The 23,020-nt window shown below is 48.6% G+C and overlaps 1 protein-coding gene across 18 annotated transcripts in view; it reads left to right on the forward strand.

Moving 5' to 3' along the window:
- Positions 1–23,020, forward strand: part of ZNF536 (zinc finger protein 536) — a 420,879-nt gene that overhangs the window by 346,434 nt on the left and 51,425 nt on the right. For 4 of the 18 annotated variants that reach the window (XM_070222856.1, XM_070222848.1, XM_070222846.1 and 1 more), the window contains one exon: positions 11,924–11,962. The exons of the other annotated variants lie outside the window; for them this stretch is intronic. In XM_070222856.1, coding sequence (XP_070078957.1) covers positions 11,924–11,937 — 14 coding nt within the window. In that variant the 3' untranslated portion in view covers positions 11,938–11,962. The remainder of the gene's footprint in view (positions 1–11,923; positions 11,963–23,020) is intronic. 18 annotated transcript variants of the gene reach the window in all.

The following is a 23,020-nucleotide window of genomic DNA, read 5'->3' on the forward strand; positions in this document are numbered from 1 at the left end:
TACTGAGCACTTGCAGGTGCCCAGCGCTGGGCTAGGCAGGGACCCTCTGAGGGGACCTGGACTGGCAAGGGCCCGGCTCTAATGAAGCTCACATTCAGGTGAGGGGAGACAGACAGGAGCCAATAAACAAACAAGCGTGTACACAGGATGAGTTCAGAGTATTGCATGTAGAAGAAAGCGGATGGGGGATGGGGTTAGCAGAGCTCTTAGTCGTTCATTCATTCTCTTATTCATTAGCCATGTCTGCTGAGCACTTTGTATATCCAGGCATTTTCAAGGCGGGGGTACCTTGGTAAATAAAACAGCCCAAACCCGCCTTCTCAGTGAGGTGTCCTGTGTGTGTGTGTGCGCGCAGGTCTGCATGGGCACAGCCATGTGCCTGGGCACGCGAGAACATGGGTTTCCTGGGAGAGAAGGAGGTCGGGCAGGAGCATGAGCAGCCTGAGCCTCCGTGTCGGGCCTGGCCCTCGGCCCTGCCAGCGGCTCCTGCTGAGGGAGCCTGGAAAACCCTGTCCTCCAGAAAGCTCTCCTTGGCAAGCCTGCTCCTTCTGCCTGCTCGCCCTGTCCCGGGGCTGCTCCTGCCTTTCAGGTCCCTGTCGGGCCGGCCCGGGCCAAGGTGCAGAAGTGCCCCCCCAGGGCTGCAGGTCGGTGGACGTGTCCCCTGCCAGTCCCGCAGGTCGGCGGCCCGGGCGCCGCAGGTCGGCTCCTTCTTATTGCTCACCAGCCACTCACTGCAAAATTAATCTGCAAATGAATCACATCTACTGAGACCTTCTGGATCCGAGAACAGACGCAGCCTGGCTTGTTCCAGAAGACCATCCAGAGAAGAAATCCTGCAAGCTTGTGGACAGAAGGACGCCTGCTGGCCGAGACTCACTCCCCGCTCGCTCAGGGGTGCGGTGGGTATCTGGACACCTCTCTCGGAAGCCGGGGCTCCAGGCCCCATCCTGCACCGAGCGGAGGCTGGGCCGGGCAGCCGGGTGCTCCAGGCCGGCTCTCTGGATTGGTTCTCCAGGAGCCCCTCGGAAGCACCGGGAGCCGGCTCTCCCCTCCCTGGCCATCTGCTTGAAGCATCTGGTGATCAGGTGTGAGCCCCACACAGGAGCATTCAAGCTGAAATGTGCAGTCACCTTGCCACCCACACTGGCTTTTGTTACGCCGCCAGGCTGCCCCTCTTTGTGCTGGGGAGAACGATTTGGGGATGGAAATCCAACTGCTGGCGCCGGGAACTCGCCGTGGCTGCGCCAAGACCCTGCAGCCCGTGGCTGGCCCGGCCTCCAGACCTGGTTCTCCCTCCCACCAGGGTCTGTGGACACGTCTCCAGCACAGGGCTGGGGCTTTTGAGAGTGGAGCGAAGATGGCTCTTTGGTGTTGTCTTTACCAGGCTGAATGGAGCAGGTCATAAATATTTGGATCCTGCTTTAGAGGAGAAAGGCTCATCGGTTTTCTTTGTGTCCACCTTATTTAATGAGGAAAGAGTGGGCTGCTCCCAGGGCCACTGCTGGCCCTGAGTGAACTATGGCTCCTGAGGGGGTGGTTCTCTGGGGCCACTGGGAACAGGGCATGGGGAGAAGGCTCTGGACCTGCTCCCGAGGCTGCTTCTTTCTGCCCCGCCAAGCTGAGTGTCTTGGAGGGCCATGTGGGTGTCTGCGTTGTTGAAAACAGCCTTCCCTTCAGCTTGAGTTCCCCTAGCAGAACACGCAAGGAATAAGGTGGGACAATTGTCCCCCAAAGAGAGCCCATTTCACTTTCTGAGCCGTTGAGGACTCAGCTGATAGCTGGACACTCACTGGAGGAAGAGGTACTTTTGTGTGGTTTTGGTCTTGTAAAACGCAGCCCCAAATGCCACCTGGCAAAACAACTGGCCGGCCTGTCCTCGTAGGTGCCAGAGCCCATGGCGCATTTGCAGAGCCCTGTCCTGGACAGGGTCTGGTGAAAGATCTTGGAAGGCCTTACAGAGGAGAGAACGGGCCTCTGGTAGAAACTGTTGAGCTGTGAGTAATAGTTCATCGCAAATAGACTCCTTTTTTGTTTCTAGCTGTTTGGTGTGATCTTAAAGATGATAGTGATGTCTTAGTACTTGTTGGGGAAGCATTTTCCATCCCTCTTTCTAGATCAGCCATGGGCATTCCTCTGGGGTGCTCCTACATGAAGAAATATTCTATAAAAGCAAGAAGCCCCGCCCAGGCCCCTCTATGTGTCTTCACTTTCTCCAGGAAGCTTTTCCAACGCCAAGCATGACAATCAGTCGGATGCTCTGAAGCCACTGCCTGCTGAAATCAGTATGAGATTTTGTTCTTGAAACGTACGGAGACAGAATAAAGAAGTCAAAACCCCACTCTGACTCCATCAGTTGGTCTCAATGCCCAGGTATTTTCTTTAGATGATGGGGAAGATTGACCCCACGGCATGGGGCATGGGTGGGGCTGGGGCAGGAAGAGGGCTACAACTGAAAGGAGAGCCTCTGCACGTCACAGGCACCGCGACTCCTCCGTGGCCCGTGACAGACCTGCTCATGCGTGTTCTCCAGCCACCCTTTGGCTACCAAACACTTTCCAATAAGGTGATCAAAGAGAAGAACACTCAATGTTAATGTTGCATTTTTGGAAACTTTTAAAATTTCATAATTCACATACTTCCTTAGTGGGAAAATGCAAGAAAGTCTTCACGCTTAGATGATAGTGGAAAGAAAGCAGAGGTTGTTCAAAGGTACAGAAGAAGCTGATATTAGTTTCAGACATAATCTAGCTTTTAAATGTTTCCATATGATTGCTTCAGTCTGTCACTATTAGATTTTAGACACACTCCAAGGATCTTTGATTTTAAAGATGTAATCTTTTCTCCCCCTTTGGACCAGCACATGCGTGTAACATGTGTTGCTCTCTCCTGCACGCGGCACAGCCGTCCTGCGCATGTGCGGTACCACATGCCCCTGCCCCGCCCCCACGCGCCCCCTCCCGGGAGCCGGGCAGCGGGAAGTGGACTCTGTTGCATCCGTAGGCTGGCTTGGCAGTCCACCCTACTGGCACGACAGTCCCCAGTGTCTTTCTCTCCCACATCTTGGTTGAGCATAAAGACGAGGTCCCATTGGCTTAAGGCGCTGTGCTTGGCTTTCTCTGGTGGCTGTGCCGTAAGTTAGCAGGATAAGTTTGACAGTAATTTAATTTTCATTGACAAATGCTGTCATAATATTGAGAAAAAAGTGATATATTGTATCAACAGTAGTGGTCGACGCTCAGCCAGTCATATGGACTGGGCGAGCACCATATGCTTCTTCCAAACTCGCCTTGGAAAGCTCTGGCTAAGAACTTGACAAGCTCAAGATACCAGTCAGCAAAACGATTACCCTTGAGAGGCTCTTGCCGTGTTTCCAGTTTCCTCATTTCCTGGAGGGAAGGAGGGACCATTGCCTGGGGCAGCCATTTACCATCCTGGGTTTTAGCCAGGGGCCACGGTACCCCTGGTCAGGGGAGTCCCTCAAGGGCACCCCGGCAGGCACTTGCCAAGGAGTCTCTCACGCACCAGGCCAGCAGCAGCCAGGTGGAGCCCCTGCTGCACCCGCATAATCGAAAGCCCGAAGGTGACGAAACGCCCTTGATTTCCTGTCGGTTAGTGTTTGTCCCGGCTGTGGTTCCCTCCACTTAATGCCAGTGGGTGTTGCGTCCGTGGGGGTGAGTGAGGCTAGTGTCTGGCCCGAGTTACAAACTCACACAATCCCACAGAAAGGGGGCGGGGGGTTCATCTTGGGAGTGCCGCTCATTATCTCTCCGCCTCCAAAGCCCCTGGGGGCCAACCCGAGAGGCAAGCGGATGGTGGGCGAGCGCTCCTGTGCCTGGGGCGCGTGCACCTGGCACGACCCCTGGCCAAAATCTCAGCTAGATGATTTGACCCAAAGTATGACCACGTCAGTCTTAATTTGCTCCGTTTTCCTAGCACTGGGCTTATTTTAACTTGACTACTATTCACAGGAAAAACAACTGATGAATAAAGTTACCAACAGTCCGGGAGAGAAGAAGGCAGTGTGTGTGTGGGTGTGTGGGTGTGCGTGTGTGCGTCTGCGCGCGCGCATTTAGGGACACACCATCCTGTGCACATTCGGCTGGTGTCCTTGTCTGGCTTGCCAAATGTGCAGGGACCTTCCATTCTCTGAAGGATTCCCTCCCAAGCAAGGCTAAGTAAAGAAACAGGCATATGGCGTGTATTGGAGATGGCTCAGCGTTGGCACGGACCATCCGCCGTGGCGAACAGGTATCTGGAAAAGACAACAGTCCCATCCTGCTCTTTTTGGAGCTTATCATTTATTTGGATTTTGTTGTTGCTGTTGTTGTTGCTTTGTGTTTATTATGATCTTAACAAAGAGAGGGAGAGTGTGCCGTTCACAGAACTGGGCACTGGTACAACTGCTCTCCAAGATGGCTCCCCGCCTGAGCCCGGAGCTGTCCTTCTTGGGAGGCGCTCTCCTGTTCCACCCTGGCTGGATTCTTGGCTCCCAGGCGCTCTGGCAGGGAGCAGGGAGTGCCCGAAGGGCTCAGGGGAGCATCTAAGTGCAGACGGTTCTCCGAAGACAGTGAGAGCTCTGGGTGTGGCTGAGGGTGTCCTTGGTCTCCAAAGAGAGCGTTGACTTGAAAAAGCAAGGCAGATTGGAGGAGCAGCTGCCCTCCTTGTGGATGGCATCCGTTGGTGGCTGTGTAGAGAGGAGCTCCGGCCGGCGTCCCATTACCGTTTCATTACGCGACAGCAGATCCACGCACAGATCCATACGCCGCCACTTGGACAGGGTTTCCAAACACAGCAGGACACTGTGGAGAGAGCCTGCCTCCTCTCCTGCCTGCTGGAAACCCAGCTCCCTGCCAGGTGGCGCCTTCTGAACTGGCGGCTTCAGGCTCGCTCCAGGCAGCACAGACGATGGGTGCAGCCCTTCTGTGGGCTGCTCTTGAGCGGTGCAAGGTGCCAGTGGTCGCGATACTTTCCAGAAGGGTCTCCTGAGAAGGTATCCAGAACAGCCCAGCTGAAGTGCATTTTCTCCCCCAGGTACCTCGGGCCCTTGGAATGTTGCTCAGTGGGGTCACCGCCTCCAAAATGGTAGCCAGCCATTAAAAATGGTGACCACCGAATAGGAGTTGGCTTTTCTTATCTGAGCCTGGCCACCAGCATTTCAGGGATAAAGGAAATGAGGTAATCTGGGTCACACACAGACAGAGAAGGTGAGAGAGTCACCGCCCTGTCTGCTGGTTCCATGATGGACGGCCATCTTCCCTCTGGTGGAAGTGGGGACCAGATGGCTGCCCCAGCTTCCTGAGTGCTGGCTCCCTCCTCATTGGGCCTCCATGTCCTCATGGATGACACTGAAGGATCGGGATGCACTGTTTGATAAAGGGTGATGATTCTGCATGGTCTTCAAGCAAGGAGCTTCCACTCTTGACCAACTAACAGATAATTTCTTTATCATCTCTATATTTAGAGGGAAGTGCACAGAGTGAAGGAATAGAGCAACATTATTCTTTCTCCCTGTTTAAACCTAATTTGTGGGGTTGGTTTTCACCACCCACTCAGGATGAAATCTCGAAGTCAGGGCTGCAGGCTTCTTTTTTCCCTGGGCTGGGTGCTTTCTGTTCTTTGCAGACTCTCCCACGTGTCCAAGGTTCTGTCACCTATGGTTTCAGAACGTCCCCTCTGGCTGGCAGCTGGCTGCTGCCCCTCAGACACTGCATTCCGTAGTAAACGTTGAGTCTCTCCCCTGGGAGGTTGTTTAGTCCTTCCAGAGGCCTCTGGGGCAGAGTCTTTGCAGCGGTTTTATGCAGGGGCTTCCTTCCATAGTGACCCACATCTGGACCTTGAGAAACACTTTTCATTTTTTCCAAAAGACTCCAGAAGTGGAGCCATTCTCCCACACAGCTCCTCTCCTCAGCCAGAGCAGCCATCAGCCTTTTGAGTCTAAGCTGAGTCCTGCAATGGCCTCATGTCCCACTGAAGCCAAGGGACACGGGACAGGCTTAATGTGAGGCTCCATTCACTAAGCTTGAGGTGGGAGAAGCAACCCCATGCCCCTCCCCCTGGAAGGAAGGCCGATGACCACAGCACACCCCCAACTCTCTGCAAAGAGCTCCTCTCCTGGGCAGCTCTCTGCCTTTCCAAGTCAATCCTTCTGTTGTCTCAGGTTGGTGCATGGCGTTGCCGACACTTCGTTGCCAGTGCAGCATCTCACTTTGGCTTAAGAAAGCGTTTATCCCTTTTGTTTTGGGGGTAGTGTTTTGGAGCTCCCATCCGTAGAAGAACAGAAACACATATTTGAACATCCTGCTACACTTACTTGACTGTCAAGAAGCTCTTTTTAGAATCCAAATCCAAATCGCCTTTTCTAGAATCTCGGTCCCTTTTCTCTTTTTAGATCCTTGGTGAGAGCAGAGTTTATAGTTTCCCACTTACAGTAACCCTTCTGGTGTGTAAAATTGAGTAAGCTTGTTGCCTGTCGTGCTGCTGTTCTGAGGAAGGCTGTTTTCCTTGTGGAGAGGGTTACATAAGGCAGCAGGGTGTCTTCAAAGGTTTTGTGCAAGGCTAGTGTTATGTACATGGAATAGATGGCCTCTTCACTCTGTCCTTCCTTGTCTGCTCTGCTGCATGTTTAGGACATCCCAGCACAACATAAACATCCGGTGGCTCCCTCCTGGACCACCCAGAAGCAGCCCGTGCAAGCCCAGAAGGCTCTTCCCTGAGTGTTCGGTCAGATAACTTTGCGCCAGCTACCGCGTTGACACTGCTCCTGATTTCTGGGGATACTGAGGTCAAATGTACAGAAGACCTGAGAGTCCTGGCCAGTGTGATGGTTCTGTCTCCTGCCTGGACCCTGACCAAGCCCTCTGCTCTGTTTTAGCATGTCTCCTACATCTGTCATGCTAACCATTGCGTTCATAACACCCAATCCTGCTTGGCCCTCTCACTCTCTGGGGAGATCCTGCAGGCTCCTGAGGGAACTGGAAGGTAGCCGTGGACCAGATCTGCACAAGTGCCAGACTATATATCTTTAGGGTCAGGGACGTTGGTGTATTTAGCTAACAGAACCTTCTTCCAGTTAACTAATTCTTTCTTCAGGTGTGTCAAACTATCTAGCTTAATTTAATTTCAGATATTATATTTTTATTTATTAAAATTTTTTTTTCTTAAAAATTGGCCCCTGAGCTAACACCTGTTGCCGATCTTATTTTCTTCTTCATCTTCTTCTCCCCAATACCCTCCAGTACATAGTTGTATATTCTAGTTTTAGGTCCTTCTGGCTCTGCTATGTGGGACACCGCCACAGCATGGCCTGATGAGCTATGCCATGTCCACACCCTGGATCCAAACTGGCGAAACCCTGAGCTGCCGAAGTGGAGCATGTGAACTTCACCACTTGGCCACGGGGCTGGCCCTGAGATATTGTATTTTTCATTCTAGAATTTTCGGTTGATTTCTTTTATAGATTCCAGTTTTCTGAGAAAATTCTCTGCCTTGTCATCTATTTTCTTAAATGTATTAATTACTATTATTTTAAAGTCTATAACTCTTCAACGTAATACATGCATCTTCCGTGAATCTGCTTCTATTACCTGTTGTCTCATTTTTTATCGTTGTTGTTCATTTGGTCTGATTTCCTGGTGTGCCTGGTAATTTTTATTGATAATGTCAAACACCATGTTTAAAAATTTTAGCTAATTTTGGGTTCTAGATTTGCACTGACAAATAGGAATATAATGGTGAGCCATACACATAATTTTAAATTTGGAGCAGCCACATTAACGGAATACAAAGAAACAAATGAACTAATTTTAGTGATATATTTCGTTTAATATAATATGTCCAAAATATTATCATTTGAACATGTAACCAATATAAAAAATTATTAGTGAGATGTTTTACACATTTTTGTACTAAGCCTTGGAAATCTGGTGAGAATTTCACACTCACGGCACATCTCAGTTCTGACAAAGTCACATCCCACGTGCTCAGGGGCCACTGTGGCTAGTGGCTGCCATATTGGACAGCAAGCCGTAGACGATGTCCGATCTCTCTAGCGAGGATTGACTTTTGTTTCGGGTGGGCCATTAGGCTTGGGGCCGATCGCCTTAAGCCAGTCAGGAATAGACCAGCTTCTGAGGGTTTATTTGCTGTCTGCTGTTACTCCTACGTGTGTCCCGGCAAAGGTCTTAACTGAAAGTGTAGGTTGTGTCCCGGGGACCCACTACCTTGCCAAGCCCTGGATTCTAATTTTTGTCTCCTTGGTCCCTTGGACTGTGGAAAGTTCTTCCCAGCTTCTCATCATCTCAGCTGCTGCTCGTAAATTCACCATGCCACAGGGGAAAAGCAATATCAAAAGCAAGCTCCGCCCCCCCATGCTCCCTTCTTATTAGAATCTCGGCCCCTCAAGTCCTGGCTTCTTTGATAACTCTCTTATGCCTTGAAATTATTCACACACACACCATTTTTTGATGTCGTTTTTCCCGTTGTTCCTGATAGAACGCTGATTTGATTTGAGCCTTTTTGCCAGAACCAGAAGTGGAAGTAAAGTAGCATCTTCTTAATTAACTGAAACCAGATCGTTTTTTCTGTTTGGCAATCAGCACTGTTTCAGCCTTTAAAAGAAGATTTATTTCTTTCCCTCTGATTCAGCAAACCCAGATCCCCGGGGAGTAAGGTTATTTTCCCAGTTCTATGGACTGGTCAGTTGAGGCATACTGAGCTTATTCCTGGTAAGCGTCGGGGCAGAGGTCCAGGCCTGGTCTGTCTTTGCTCCTGGCCCCAGAGCTGCCCAGCTGCCCGCTCCTTCGGGCCTGCGTGGTGGGGAGGCCTGCTGACCTGGTGTCGCTCCCTGGCTCCTGACTCTCCGTCTCTGTACACGTGAGAACAGAGAAATGGAAGAATTGTCAATATTCTGGGCAAGCCTAGGGTTTCACCGACAGCAGGAGGCGCACTCAGAGGACACTTCTTACGCAGTGTTTACTGAGGTGCGGCTTTATGCCAGACCCTGTGCTGGGCTGTGTGGGAGTGACAGGAGGACATCCTTCGCAGCCCTGCCTTGAGGTACGCGGTGTACCTGTGCAGGTCGGGTACCACGCCCTGTCAGGGACACAGAAGCAGAGATGTGGAAACCTCACATCCTAGGAGGCCCCACACGTTCTCACACACCTGTCGCTCCTGTCCCAGCTGCAGTCTGGGTTAGTCAGCTCTGCCGGGCAGCTAGGACCTGCCCACATGTAGGGCCTTATGATATTTCAAGTATGAAATATTTAAATAAAGAATTTGGGGCCAGCTCAGTGGCTAAGTTCGCACACTCTGCTTTGGTGGCCCAGGGTTCATCGGTTTGGATCCCGGGTGTGGACATGGCACCACTTGGCAAGCTATGCTGTGGTAGGCGTCCCACATATAAAGTAGAGGAAGATGGGCACGGATGTTAGCTCAAGGCCAGTCTTCCTCAGCCAAAAGAGGAGGATTGACTGCAGATGTTAGCTCAGAGCAAGTCTTCCTCAAAAATAAACAAATAAATACATTAATTAATTAAAAAAAGTATTTTATGCGTCAAAATCTTTGACGTTAATAGAAATTTTACTTTTGAATGATAAATATCAAAGTTAATTGAAGCTTACTTTTAATCCCCTGCTTTTAACCCAGTATGTTTTTCTTTTAAAAAAATAAATCAACTTGTGTTTTCTTGAAATAAGGATAACTTTTACTTTTTTCTTGTCTGATTATTGAAAAAGTAGGAGAAGAAATTCCTAGCCATTTCTCGCTACACGGAAGTGGTCACAGTGTGGGTTTCTGTCCTCTCAAGTTTCTTCCTGTGTCTCTCTTTTACGTCATCATAGTCCTGCCATACAGAGGATTTTGCCAGTAATGTACATGTAATATATAGGTGTAATATGGACGTTTTCTCATATTCTTAAAACTATATGTACAAATTTATGCCTACAATAAAATATCCTATTTGGGATTTTATAGTCATTTCTCCTATTTTTGAATATTTAGGTTGTTTCCAGTGTTTTATTATTACAAATATAATGCAGGGAATGTCTTTGAACATAAAGGTAGCCCCTCTGAGTCTCCCCATGCCCCCATACTTCAGATTATTTCTCTAGGGCAGATTACAAGAAATGGAATTACTGCATTAAATAATGGAATATTTATTTGCTCTTTAACTTAATTTAAACCTTGGATTTACTCCTCAAATGGGCAGTCACCTCCCACCAAGTGTGAGTCACGTGCAAAGCAAGACGTGGACAGCTTCTCTTGGCTGAGACTCAGTGCCTACCTGGAGGCGGCGAGCCCCCAGGGAGCCCCCAGCTGTGAGTGGAAAGGGCTGAGGATAACATCGTGAGCCACAGGAAGACCAGTATCATGAGAGTGAGGATGCACTTGCAGAAAGACCTTTCGAGAGGAAAGTACAGTAAAGTTTGCTGGAGTTCTTCCCTCTTGCCCATGGCTGTATTGATGGGGACTTTTGCTGATATGGTGTATATGCTGAATTTTGGCAACTGAATCCTTTTTTTAGATGCACTGTGAGCTGAATCCTATTTTGATTGGCTCATGGAAGGAACCCCGTGGTGACTCTATAAATCAGAATGTTCGTTTGCAATGCAAATCGTCCTTTCCTAAGTAATCTTCAGCTCCTCAATTTTACAAATTGTGTATTGTAAATTTTTATTTTTGAGTATTAGTTTTTGCAAAGTACATTTGGAGGACACTTGGGGTCCATTTCAGCCATGAGGTCTGTGAGTCTTGGTGGGAGAAAGTTCTTGTATTCAACGCTCCCCTGAAAGTGGAGTGCCTGTCCCCTACCTCTGGCAGACAGCTGAGTCCCAGTGATGGAATCGTTGTTAGGACCAGCAGCCTCAGGAGGAAATGCCTCATAGGTTTTGCAGGAGACTGAATGTTAGGTGGTTAGAAGGTAGAAGCTCAGGGAGACTAGAGAAAACTCAAGCTGGAGAGCCCTGGGCCCCCATTACAGAGAGGAGAGCTGGGGTGACCCTGAAGTGGGGCTGAGGCTCAGAGGGAAACGTTGATCATTAGCAGGGCCTGCAGGGGGTTCTCCAGCTCCAGCAACAGACCAGCTCCTGCTGAGAAGGGAGAGAACGTATGCCGCAGTGTGTTGAGGTCTGTTTGAGTTGATGATGCACAGGGCTTTGAGGTCGAGGCGGAGAGCCGGCAAAGGCCTTCTTTGAGCTCTTCCGTGGCGGGTAGCGTCAGTAGACTGGGTCCCTGCTGGAGCACCAGGTAAGAGAGGCAGGGCTGCGGAGCAGACCCCCTGCTCCCGAAGGGACAGGCCTGAGGGGTGTGATTTACAAGAACCTCAGCGTTGGGGTTTTCGCTTACCTTTTTACGTCAGCACCCGGAGGCCATTGAGTCGGATTTTAGAAATTCAACAGCGCGAAAGTCACATCTTCAATCCTGGCCATGTTTAAAGTACTTATAAGGACTGATTTAATTTCATAAATAAAACTGGCGTTGCATGAATCAATAACATATTTGCAGTGGGCTTCATGGCAGTTCCCCAAGTTCTTGGAGACCCCATGGCAGGGGGCGCTCCTTCTACAGCTGAGTTCACGAGTCTAACCTTTCAACTGAGGTGCTGTCCTTCCCACCAGCCTTGGACACTGAAAACTGCTAAAATATCACTGAAATTTGCAAGTTACTGTATTTGCAGGGGGTTGCCTAAACCTCCCAACTTAACTGGAGATGGAAATGGGAGAAACACCCCAAGACCCAAACTCAACTTTGGGAAGATTTGGAGGGAGGCCCACGAGCCACGTCCCTGCAGGGGCTTGCTGACAATTCGCATGTGTGTCAGTCACTGTTCAACAGTCCAGCTGTCCTAAACCTTTATATGTTTGTACAGTGTTTACGTTACGTTGATTCTTCGTTGTACGTGTAGTAATTAATTTTGTCTTACTGACAGATGATGCTCAGTGACTGATTTCCAGAGACATCCTGACAGGTACTTTCACGCTTTGTTTTCTTTCAGAAAGTCCTCTTCTGCAGTGGGGTGCTGGCAGGGCAGTGCCGGGGTTTCTGGGGGGCTTCAGGGAACCACCTGTGTGTGTGTGGGTGAGTTTTCACTTAGGTCCTAGGTCCATTTGGAGTCGATCTGGGGTGGAGGTGGGGCTTGGGGGGGTCTTAAAGCTCCCCCAGTGAACCCTTTGGGTCGGTCCCCTCCAAGCTGGCCTGCCTTGGGCCATGCGGGATTAGGCTCCAGGGTGTGAGAAGGATTTTCTTGCTTTAGAAGACAAAGTAGAAATGCCCAAATTTGCTTTGAATGAAAAATTGGGGGGAAGTGAAGGAATGGACTCAATTTAAAGGCAAGTATTTTTCTAGGCCTCTGTTGCATGCCTTTTTCCTTAAAACACATGAGTGTTGTAGGAGTCATCGTGTGGTGGTGAGAGCTGCGCAAACGAGCGCATGAAATGGCAGTGGAGCTGCGGGTGCTGAGTGAGTCCTGGATTGTAGTTTTATCTGGACAAGAAGTGCTTGTCCACCTCAGTTATCTCTGGGACACATTGGAAGAGGAATCCTGACGCCAAAATAGTGCAGGTTGCATTCTGCTATGTTCCTTCTTTTTTTTAAATTGCCTTCTGTCTTTCATCCCTATTTTGTAGTCTCTGAGAGTTGATTCCTAACTGTTTGATTTAAGACATGGACATCTCCAGGGTTAAAATTATAGAAATGGAGAGTGACGTGGTAGTGGACACTGCTTTCTAAACTCTGACTTTGGAATGAAAGCTTCGCCCCTTTGCATTGTGGGAGATGACCATTGGGCAAAATTCCTGTTATTACTAAGGAGGAGGACATGTGTCTTTCATATTGCAACTTTCCATCCTAAATGACCTTTGAAACATGGATGCTGTCCAAGTCACATTTTAATATTAATGAATGATGGAAAAGGTAAATGAGGTTCAAATTATTCTAATACTCGCATGTTAGAATCGATGTCTATAGCTATATCTTCTCCATAGGTTTGTCATAACTTTAGGCAGGGGATTTTAGTACCAACCTCCTAGATGAGTCTGGTGGGTCAGGGGCTGCATCCCACTTAGATGGCGGTGACTGCCTGCAGCCTGGATCTTCCCGTAAATACACATACTTCCGACTGTTGGCCGTTGCTCTGACCCTAAATATCACTCATGTGTGCCCAAGAACGAAGAAGCATTTGTTTGGCAAATACTAAGGTGACATATTGGAGAGTTCCCCATATTTGGAGAGGCCTTTGCCCAGCCTGATTCTTCCCTGGGTCAGCTTTGGGTAGGAGCCCTGGGGACAGCAGGTCCCAGATCTGGGTCACCATCTCCTGCTACCCGTCTGTAGCTCTGTCCCCGAGGACAGAGTTGGGCCCCTTTGGGGAATTCTGCCATTATCGTTCCTGAGTCCCACGTCCCTCAATATTTTCTCAGAGAAGGTATTCAGATCCGGTTTGGCTTGTAGTAACAAAGGCCTTTCTGTGCCTATGGCTCCTCTGCCCTTCTGCTTCTCCTTTCATTCCTGTGGCATCTATTATTACTGTAATGTGACTAAAGGGGCCTTTTCTCCCCCTAATGTGCCTCCCAATATTTCCTGGTGGAAAATAGTATGTTCTCCCTGTTACACGTGTTATTTCCACCTGCACTTACACAGCAGTCTTGGGGATATATGTGAGCGTGTGCACACATGTTCACAACTGCGCGTACACTTGTCTATGGCTGTGAATGTGGACAAAGTGTGTTTATGAAGGTGTGTGTGTAGGTATGTGCTGCAGGAACACGTGCATCTTTGCAAGGCAGCAGATTGTGTTTGAAGAGTGTCCATATGTAACGTGTGAATGTGCGAGTGGGTGTGTGTGCACGCTGGTGCGTGACGGCGTCAGTGCGTGCGTGTGACACGATGACAGTGCCCGTCACTGGTGCTGCTGTTGCACGCTCCAGATCAGAGAGCTTTGGCTACTTATGGTCACGTTCTCTATCTTTATTTGCGTTCCTTATTCACATGGCAGTTAGTGGCTATGCACCCTTGTTGGTCACAGTGTATTTTAGGGACAGTCCTGTATTGATCACAATTCAACAAATCCTTCCCGATGCTCTTGTCCTTGTAGCCTTAACTGGCGCCTGCCCTCCGGTATTCTACCTGCAGTAGAAACTCATTCCACTTGGACACATTTCCTAAGCAAGGCTACTGATGCGCTATGCTTAAAAAAATTAATTAAAAAAATCCAGATCTCGGGAAATTCCAGCAGTCAGTATCCTCCCTCTGTCCTAATCTCTTCATGGTAATGCTCACAAGTACCTTTGGTCCAGACAATTCTTCATTCATCCTCCACCTCCCACCACACTCAGACCCAAACTCCCCACCGCTGGAGATTAGCCTTTTGTGAGGCAGCCCATCAAACGCTTTCTTAAAGTCCCAGTAAATTATACCCCTGGTTTCCCTCTTCAATTCCTTTTTGTTACTTTTTCAAAATATTCTATTAGTTTTGTTACGTATGATCTCCCTTTTGTGAATCCATGCTGAATATCTTTAATTAAATCATAACTTTCTCTATTTTGTCCCTGATTAGTGTTTCCAATATCTCCCCCACTGCTCAAGTCAAGCTCACTGGTGTTTAATTTCCCCAATCTCCCTCCAAGGCGTTATTAAATATAGGTGTTGCGTAAGGGCTCTCGTCCACTGGTGCTTCTCTGGCTTCCCAGGGTCTTTTTAAGAGGTCTTTGCTGATTGTGGCCCTGCTGCCTCGCCTCCTAGTGCACAAATCCTAAGATGGTTCCCATCTGGTCCCGGGTTGCCAGTCCTCAGACACTCTAATTTCCTTCTCACCTGCTCTGCCGTGATGCTGATTTCCTTTGGAAATATTTTCCTCTCCTTGGGAAACACTTGTCTGCTGCTGACATCTACTCTCGACTTCCCTTTATGGACAAGAAGGCAAATCATCTATTTTTCTTTTTTCTTATCAGTCATCACCCCTTATTCCAATAAACTATGCTCCATGCCTCCTTACATTTTCAGAAAAAGCATGACAAATTCAGTTCCAGCACCACCTCGCTGAGCCCTCAATTCAGAAGTCGATATTTCTGTTCCTGAGGGCTGACAGCATCACTGACTTTTAATTCGGGCAGGGAGTGCCGACCCCTTGGTAGTTAAACTGTTTTGATGCCCTCAGCTGTTCTAGGGGAAGCGTGAAGCCCTGAGGCCGCCCTGACGACCAGCACGAGAGGAACCTGGCTCCCGTGGTGCTTTTTAGGGGGTTGTAAAGTTCCCCACGTGTCATTTTGGAAATCTTTCCTCTGAAGTCAGCTTCAGCCTGGAAGTTCTTCTTTACTTGCATTCTGAGCAGTGTTGCTGGTTTCCCGCCTTCCTGATGGATGCGCTCTGTCCTCTTGCGGTTCTCTCACCTTCAGGCTGTATTGTGGACTCCTCCTCATGGAATTTGCTTCCTTTTACGCCTCTGTTCCTAGGACACAGATTAAAGGGCAGCCCCCGGAAGGTGCATACCCAGTGGCTGCGAGTACCCCGTCAAGGCGGTGCCTCAGGGAGCAGTTTTGCTCGCCTCGGCCAAGGACCCGAGGAAGCCCCTTCAGATGCGCTCTTCTTCCCTAGCTTGACCTCGTTTCCTTTCCCAGCACACACAACCCAGATCTGCACACTGAGACATCACTCCCAGGTTGTAAATTCTACACCAAATCAAAAGACCAAATCCATCCTGTGAACCCACGGGCACTCGACCTGCATAACACCAAGGAGCCTGGTGCCAATGGCTGTCAGGGGGCTCATTTGGCAGGGGAAGCAGAGGTGTGAAGTCCGTCACCTCTCCAGCGAGCCACTGGCCTTCTGCAGGAGCCACTTCCCCCCGATCAAGTTGCAGAAACAATGCCAGTCAAAAATTTCAACAAAGTAGGTATGAATCATAAATAATCCTTTTGACATTGTTTCACAGCCCGTGTCCCGTGTCCCTCATCATGCAAATGGCAGAAATTTGCGCACACGGAGGGATTTGAAATTTTAAAAGCTTAATAAAGGCAGTGTAAACACACACTTGAGCCAGTTTTTAAAAACTGCATTTAATTGAGTCAAATAGCATGCTACTTGGGGGAAAATGAAGATCATTTAAACTGGTGTTTTTAGTTCAAATGCTGTCTTTTTAAAAAACCAATTGCTTGATGCAGAAGGTTGAGGGTCCCACTCATTCCAGCAATGAAAAGTGGGTGGGCAGGGGCTCCCTCTGAACTTTGGTGAGTTTTTTTTTTCACCCCCTACTGCTGTTTCTCCACCGAAAAGGGCCATTGTCCCTTTGCGTTGGGGTCATGGGATGGGATGGTCTGGGGTTGTAATTCTATAGTTCACCAAGATCCTGAGACCTGGGACCCAGAATCCTGATGCACCTCACTGAGCAACAGACAGCCGCCCCCGGCGGGGAGTGCAGTCTTGCGTCAGCCTCCAAGTGCCTTTCCAAAAGCAATTTATAGATGGACTTTGTAAGCGAAAAGAAGAGACACAGGTGCTTCATAATAATTACTTGCACATTTATAGAATCGGACATTCTGTCATTTAATAGACCTAAAACTAAAAAGCTTTTGTCTGTGAAAGGTGACCAATAGAAAAAGAGTTTGGATTATATGATATCCCATAACTTAATCATATGGCTCTTAAGAGGGGGACATACACAGCTGTGTCTCACTAATATGCATGCAATACGTGTAAACTGATACGCTTTAATTCTAAACTTGTTTTTAGCAGGAAGAAAAAAGCATTTAGATGAGGAACATTAAGATTCAATATTAACCATTTTTTCTCCTTTGGGCAAAATTATTCATCACTTGATATTTATTAAAGCAGCATTTTTTTTTTGCTATAGTGAGATGCATCCTGCTGAAAATTTTCCAAACATCCTCAAAGTTATGTGGCAAAGCGAAAAGGCGAAGAGAACAGCCAGCAGCCCCCCCTTTGGCCACAGAAAGACAATGGACTTGAAAGAGGGATGCTTGTTGTTTTGAACCCCAAAGCCATGCTAACCCCCTAGACCCAGGATGGGGCAGAGGCTGGAGGAGTTCAGGAGGGGCTGTCCCGTTGTCTGCCTCCCCTATTATGACTATTTGCTGAGCCCGTGGCTCTGATGCTTTCATTGTTAGTTGGTACTGGTTTAATATAAATTATTTAAGTATATTTGCTTTAATAATCTTAACCAAAAAAAAAAAAAACTAAGACAAAGGAATTGTAGATTAGAGACTTTATTTTCAGGGCAAAATGATACGGATAAGTGAACATCAACTGACCAGAAATTATTTGCTTCTGTCTGTTAGACACGTAATGGAGTCATTTAACTAGTCAAATTAGGAGCTGCAGAAATGCACCATGCTTCATTACTGAGTTCGAATGGGCACCATTTTACATTTACGTCAAAAATTATCTCATAGCAAATTAATGTTTTCATTGTGCTGAAAAGCTGAAGCTACGCAGTGTTAGCACCACCTAGAGGCCACGGTCGGAATACTTCAAAGGGATGATCACAAGCAAGGACAGGATGGTCAGGAGAAGAATTTTCGGGAATAGAGCCCTGACCCCGTTTTCAAGGAAGTACGTAGTCATTGAACCGTCTTGGCTGTGCTGGGCTTGTGACGTGAAGTTCTGAGGGTCCCATAAAGGTTTCCCTACATTTGGCTTAGTGTTAAATGTGCTGAAACATCTCTGCAAGATTTCTGCAGCTCAGTCTTGCTAAGTCCTGAAAATATCTGTTCTCTTTTTTCTCACTTTGCTTGAGTTTTTTTTCACCGGAGGACTTACGTTATGTCAAAATCCCAGATTTTAGCCGAATTAGCACTTCTGTAACTAAACAAGGAGAGTTTTTTCTCCCATGTTGTAAGTTGGCATCTTTATATTCTTTCTTTTGTTGTTGGTAAAGCTTGCTATCTATGGAAAGAGACAAAAACATGACCTTGTTTCATCTTAAAAAATACTGAAACTGGTAAATTCCCCGTTCAAACAGGTTATGAAGGTTGGTAGACTCCCAAGAATGTTGGTCTCTGTTCAATTCAGAGAGAGATCGGTCAGGATAAATTAGCAAACCCCTCCCCAATAAAAAAATACTTATTTAAATGATGTGTGGGCGCTCAGTGACTCTGGGAAGCCGGAGCATACGGTCAGAGCAGAAGCAAAGGGAAGAATCGAAGCATATAAATAGCATCGAGAACTCGAGAATATTTCAAGACAATATTGATGTCTAAAATATATGAGAATGACTGCATGATGATTGAGGCAGACATAATTCAAAGTACAGTCAGAATCTGGCCTCCAACTCAGAGCTTTAAATTCTCCAAAAGACATCTGTTTGCTGAGAAAGCCTCACCAACAGCTGCTCCATATAAAGGGAGGAGCCCCGGGCGAGCTGGAGAGCTGGCAGGTACCAGACCCTCGAGGGTGTGCAGAGGCGGGACTGCTCCGGCTCAGGTGAGGGAGGCGCCCACGGTTCCTCCCGCCGGGCCTGTGTGCTGCATGCGGGAGCGCCCCAACTTTGCCACGTCTCCAAAGGGGCCGTTCGATAGCAAGGGAGGGCCAACTTCACCTCTCCGCCCGCACTTTGTTCCCCAGCTGCTGTTCTCCTGGTGCTTACCTCTCTCACCAGGCAGAAGCTGGGGGCCAACAAGTGGCAGGCGTGATTTCTAAACAAAACAGAATGTTCTGATCAAAAAAAAAGAGGCTAAACAAAATTCAATACAATATCACCCATTTTTCTCTTAACTGTGATTCACAGATGACCGTTTTTAATTAAAATGCTGCTTGCCAACCTATTTTGAAGAGCAAAAAAATTTCTCAGAATGTTATCAACTCTTCAGTTTCTGCAGAAATGCTACATCTTCAGATTTCAAAGAGAGGATCTCCTTTGGAAAATAAGTAATTGTTGGTGATCATACAAGCTTGCTAAGTACAGTATTTAGAAACCATGCTGTGTTGAAAAGTTCAAGAATTTTACAGAGACCTTAGGGCCACAGATAGGATAATGAAAGATGGAAAGATGAGGGCAGTGTATGAAAGTGAGTTCTTTTTTGTTCTACTGGAAGCTTTTTGTATGTGTGGCTTAAGCTAGCAGTTCAATAGAATTTCTTTGAAACAGAAACAAAAATGTTAAGAGCTGGTTACAAGTACTGTAGTCTGCTCTTCCCCTTAAATGCAGGGGAATTTTACCTCTTCTCATGAATCTTGTCTGCTGAAACGTCTCAGTCTTCACGTTATGTTTACCAAGGCCAGGCCGGAGGAGCCGATAATTTATAACCATTCCTATTGGGTTTTATGTAATAACTTTGGAACTCATATAAAGTAATGATCCACAAACTCTTTTAATGTTCATTATAAAATATGAAATATTTCTCAGAACCATTGCAATTATGTGACCAGACATAACTGTTTCACACATGAGTAAATACAGGGAGGTTTAACATAACTTTATTATCTTCCTGTCTTTTCTTCTCATTGATGTGATAATACTGTTTTAATATTTTTCTAAAGAAAAGTTAAGTAATTTTAGAATCTCTACTGAGGCCTGCTTTATTGGCTTTTGTAATAGAACTCTCAAATCTAATTGTATTTATGCTCAGACTGACACCAGTAAATGTCGTGAATGGAAGGGAAATGCCCCCAAAGCTGTGTATTCTGTAATTATCGATAGATGTGTCTCTGCTGACAAGGCCTGGGGATTTGGGGAGAGTCAGAGAAGCAAAACCGAGATGGAGATGCACACTTCGCTGCAGCCGTCGGAGGCCCCACAGGTGCTGAGAGGCGCTTTTCTAAGGGAGGAACCAGCCCGACCGTTCTGTACGACTCATCTCGAAACTTTCCCCTTTACTGTGCTGCATCTGCCCTCTCTGGGGTCTGGAGCCAGTAGCATGAAACTTCTTGTTTTATGGACAGCTGATCTCCAAGGAGAATGTTCCAGGGATCCCCGTCCTGGCGATTGGAGATTTGAGCTGTGTGGCCTCGCTCTGGCTGCTTGACCTTCATCTGGGGTGTGGGCTGGAGGTCGGCCCTCCGTGAGTGTAAAGGACTCTGCAGGGTGGAAGGCAGAGGGGGCTGTTCTGGAAGCCTTCACTTCCCCCACCTGGGTGGCCTCTCTCTGGGATGGATGTCCTCGCGGCTGTGGTGGCCGTGTCTGGTCTGTAAGGGTGGGTGGACAGGATCCACCGAGAGAGAAGGGGCCGTGTCTGGGCGTCTGTTGCTTCTGGAGAAGGAGGAGTGTTTCGCCACCCTCAACCCTTTCCTCACACTCAGTCTCAGACAACGCTGAAGGTCGGGCGTGCGCACGCATCACCGTGGGTCTCTGATCATGCAGACGCTGATGCCGTGGGTCTCATCCACTCCTGGCTGACGCCCGTGTTGCTGGTCCCCAGACCGCATGCTGGCCCTGGGCTCCCTGCCTGCCTTCTCCTCGCTTCTTACCCACTCGGGATGAGCAAAGCTGAGCAGAGGGACGGAGTGCAAGGTGAGGCCCTCTGAGGGGTCCAAGTAGGATAGTGGGACTCAAAGAGTGGCCTGGGGGCTGGAGCCAGCTCACAGATGTGTTTTGTTTGGCTTGTGCGATCTTTATACTTTTGTCTTCAATTAGTTGCAAACATTCTAGAACTGTGAGATTTTTACTTAGAAATCCAGGTTTTCTGGAAAAAGTGGGGTATCTGGAACAAGTGACAGAGCCGGATGGGGTGGCTCTCTTTGAGGAGGCATGGCTTTCCCCTCCTCCACAGGCATCCTCATGCCTAGGGGTCCCTCCCAGGCCGCACGACTCGTGACACTACGTTACATTGGTGACACTACGTTACACTCGGGGCGCTGAGCCCCGGGACATGGCCCGCAGGGAGTCTGCAGAGGCTGACGCTGCTGGCTCTTTCTGGAGCCTTCGAGACCTGAGAACTTTTGCCCATTCAGAACCCAAGCTCCTCCGCAGTGCCGTGGTTGCCTTCAGGCCTTCGCGCCTTTCAGATTTGGGGAGGTTCATAGCTCTCGAGTTCTCCCAAGCAAGCCACTGGAGAGCGTGAAATTCTCAGCTAATTAAATGTCTCGAGAACCCCTCCCCGTGGCTGACGCTGCATCAGAAACAAGCAGATGTGACAAACAGGCTCCCTGGCTCCCGTGTGAGCCCAGGGCGGTGCCCAGGCTGGGTGGGGCCCGGAGGACAGGCAGCCTGTCCTTCCCTGGGGCAGCCAGCTGTTGGCACCACAGTCATCCAGTTCCTGGGTGGGCAGTTTCGGGGCTTGTCACAAAATCTGGAATGTTCATTTGTGCTTAGGACAAAGTGTGATCATCTTCCCCTGTGGTCCCCTTCACTGTCCGTCCCTGTCACTCCTGGAAACCAATGGGTTGTGCTGGAGTTTGGTGTGGCAAAGACAGCCAAAGTCAACATCTGTGGTTGCTAAAGAGAAGAAAAGTAGAAAACTCGCATCCAAAAGTTTCTCCACGACTGCCACTGGTTACGTGATGAAATTAGGGAAAATCTCAAGGATCTTCTGCTTCCCTGCGCGGCGGCTGTCTCCGCCTCCCGTCCCTCTAACAGGAGATGGTCACTGTGGCTGGTCACGGCCCCGTTTCTGCACTGATGGAGGCTTCGTTCTCCGTGTGGACCAGCAGCCCAGTGCTCTGTGCGAAGCCAAGCCCTGCGCGGGTGGGTGTGAGAGCCGCCTCCAGGCGGGGCCTGCTGAGCCCCGAGCAGGCACCTCTGATGGGACTCTGGGCCTGCCCCACCTTGCACAGCAGACTGTGCTTTGAGTGTCGACATTTTCATCCCTAAGCAGACTTCAGGGATAAAATCTTAGAAATTGTTTACCATTGAACGTTGGTTAGAGGCAAGGTCTTCCTGCTGCCCATTCCTCGCGCCATTGCTCTACCGCGCTAACTAGTGTGGGGGTGACTTCAGCACCTGGCTCCTCTCCTGCCATTGAGCTCTGTACACGCGGGGAGTCAAAGGCACTGGGTACCTCCAGGGAGTCAGAAGGACTCACCAGGGCACTCAGATTGGCAGCTGTCAGCACTCAGTTACTGGTTAAATAAATCTCAGTTGAATTAAAGTTCCAACTTTTTCTTCCTTTTACGAGATGGAGTCAAACAGTCCTTCAATGGATCATGTCTAGTTGGCTTTTGGAACACCCAGTGACAGAATGCACGAGGAGAGCTGGCTGATGGCAGGAGGTTGCCACCCTCTTATTGTCTTCCCAGAGAGTTCTGCTCCTTCCGGTTTGCAAAGACAGATGAGGAAATCTCTTACATGTCCCTCTCAAAGGAAATGGCACCCAAGTGTAGCCACATGCAAGGGGACCGCCATGCGGAGGGCTGGGTACAGTGCTTGGTTGGGGAATGGGCAGCTGCAGAGTGGAGAAGAGCTGGGGAAACTAAGGGTCAGCCCTCACCCGAAAAGAGTTTGCAGTTACTCGGGAAATGAAACTAAAGCAAATAAATCACATCCATCGATAGCCCAGACAGTGAATGATAAAGTCAGAGCAGATGATGGGCGGGAAGCGGGCCGGGGTTGAGCTGGCTCTTGAAAGGTGGGGAGGGTTCCATGCAAAAAATGAGTGTCTTACAACTTCATCCAAGGGAGGCATCCAGCAAGGATTTCCTTTTGCCTTTGGTGTCCTTTTCTCTGATGAATCAAATATGCCACTTTCCTCTATGTCTGCAAGTATTTGGAAGGGCTCGAAAACAGGGTGAGTCCTCTTAGCTGCAACAAGACCCAGTGACGCTGTTCTGGAGCCCCAGCCTGGGGCTCGGCTCCTGTTTGTCCTTGGTATTACTCAAAGGAACCACGGCCTGGTCTTCTGAGTCGGGAGCTACTTAAAATAAAATGACTGTGCTTTGTATGATGAATTTAATTCTTTTCTAATGAATTTTATCAGACTGCTCTTCTGAGCGCATATTGCAGTATGGCAGTGCCGGACTATTTTCGAGCATAAGAAAATAAATTAATTTAGGACTTTTTAATCACATTAAAACAATATTAAAACTCTGGTGCGCTTTTCGTTAGCACCTTTGCTGGAGCACACTCTGCGGTCTCAGTGAC

This window comes from Equus caballus, chromosome 10 (genome assembly GCF_041296265.1).
Source record: "Equus caballus isolate H_3958 breed thoroughbred chromosome 10, TB-T2T, whole genome shotgun sequence".
In the NCBI taxonomy this organism is placed as follows: Eukaryota; Metazoa; Chordata; class Mammalia; order Perissodactyla; family Equidae; genus Equus; species Equus caballus.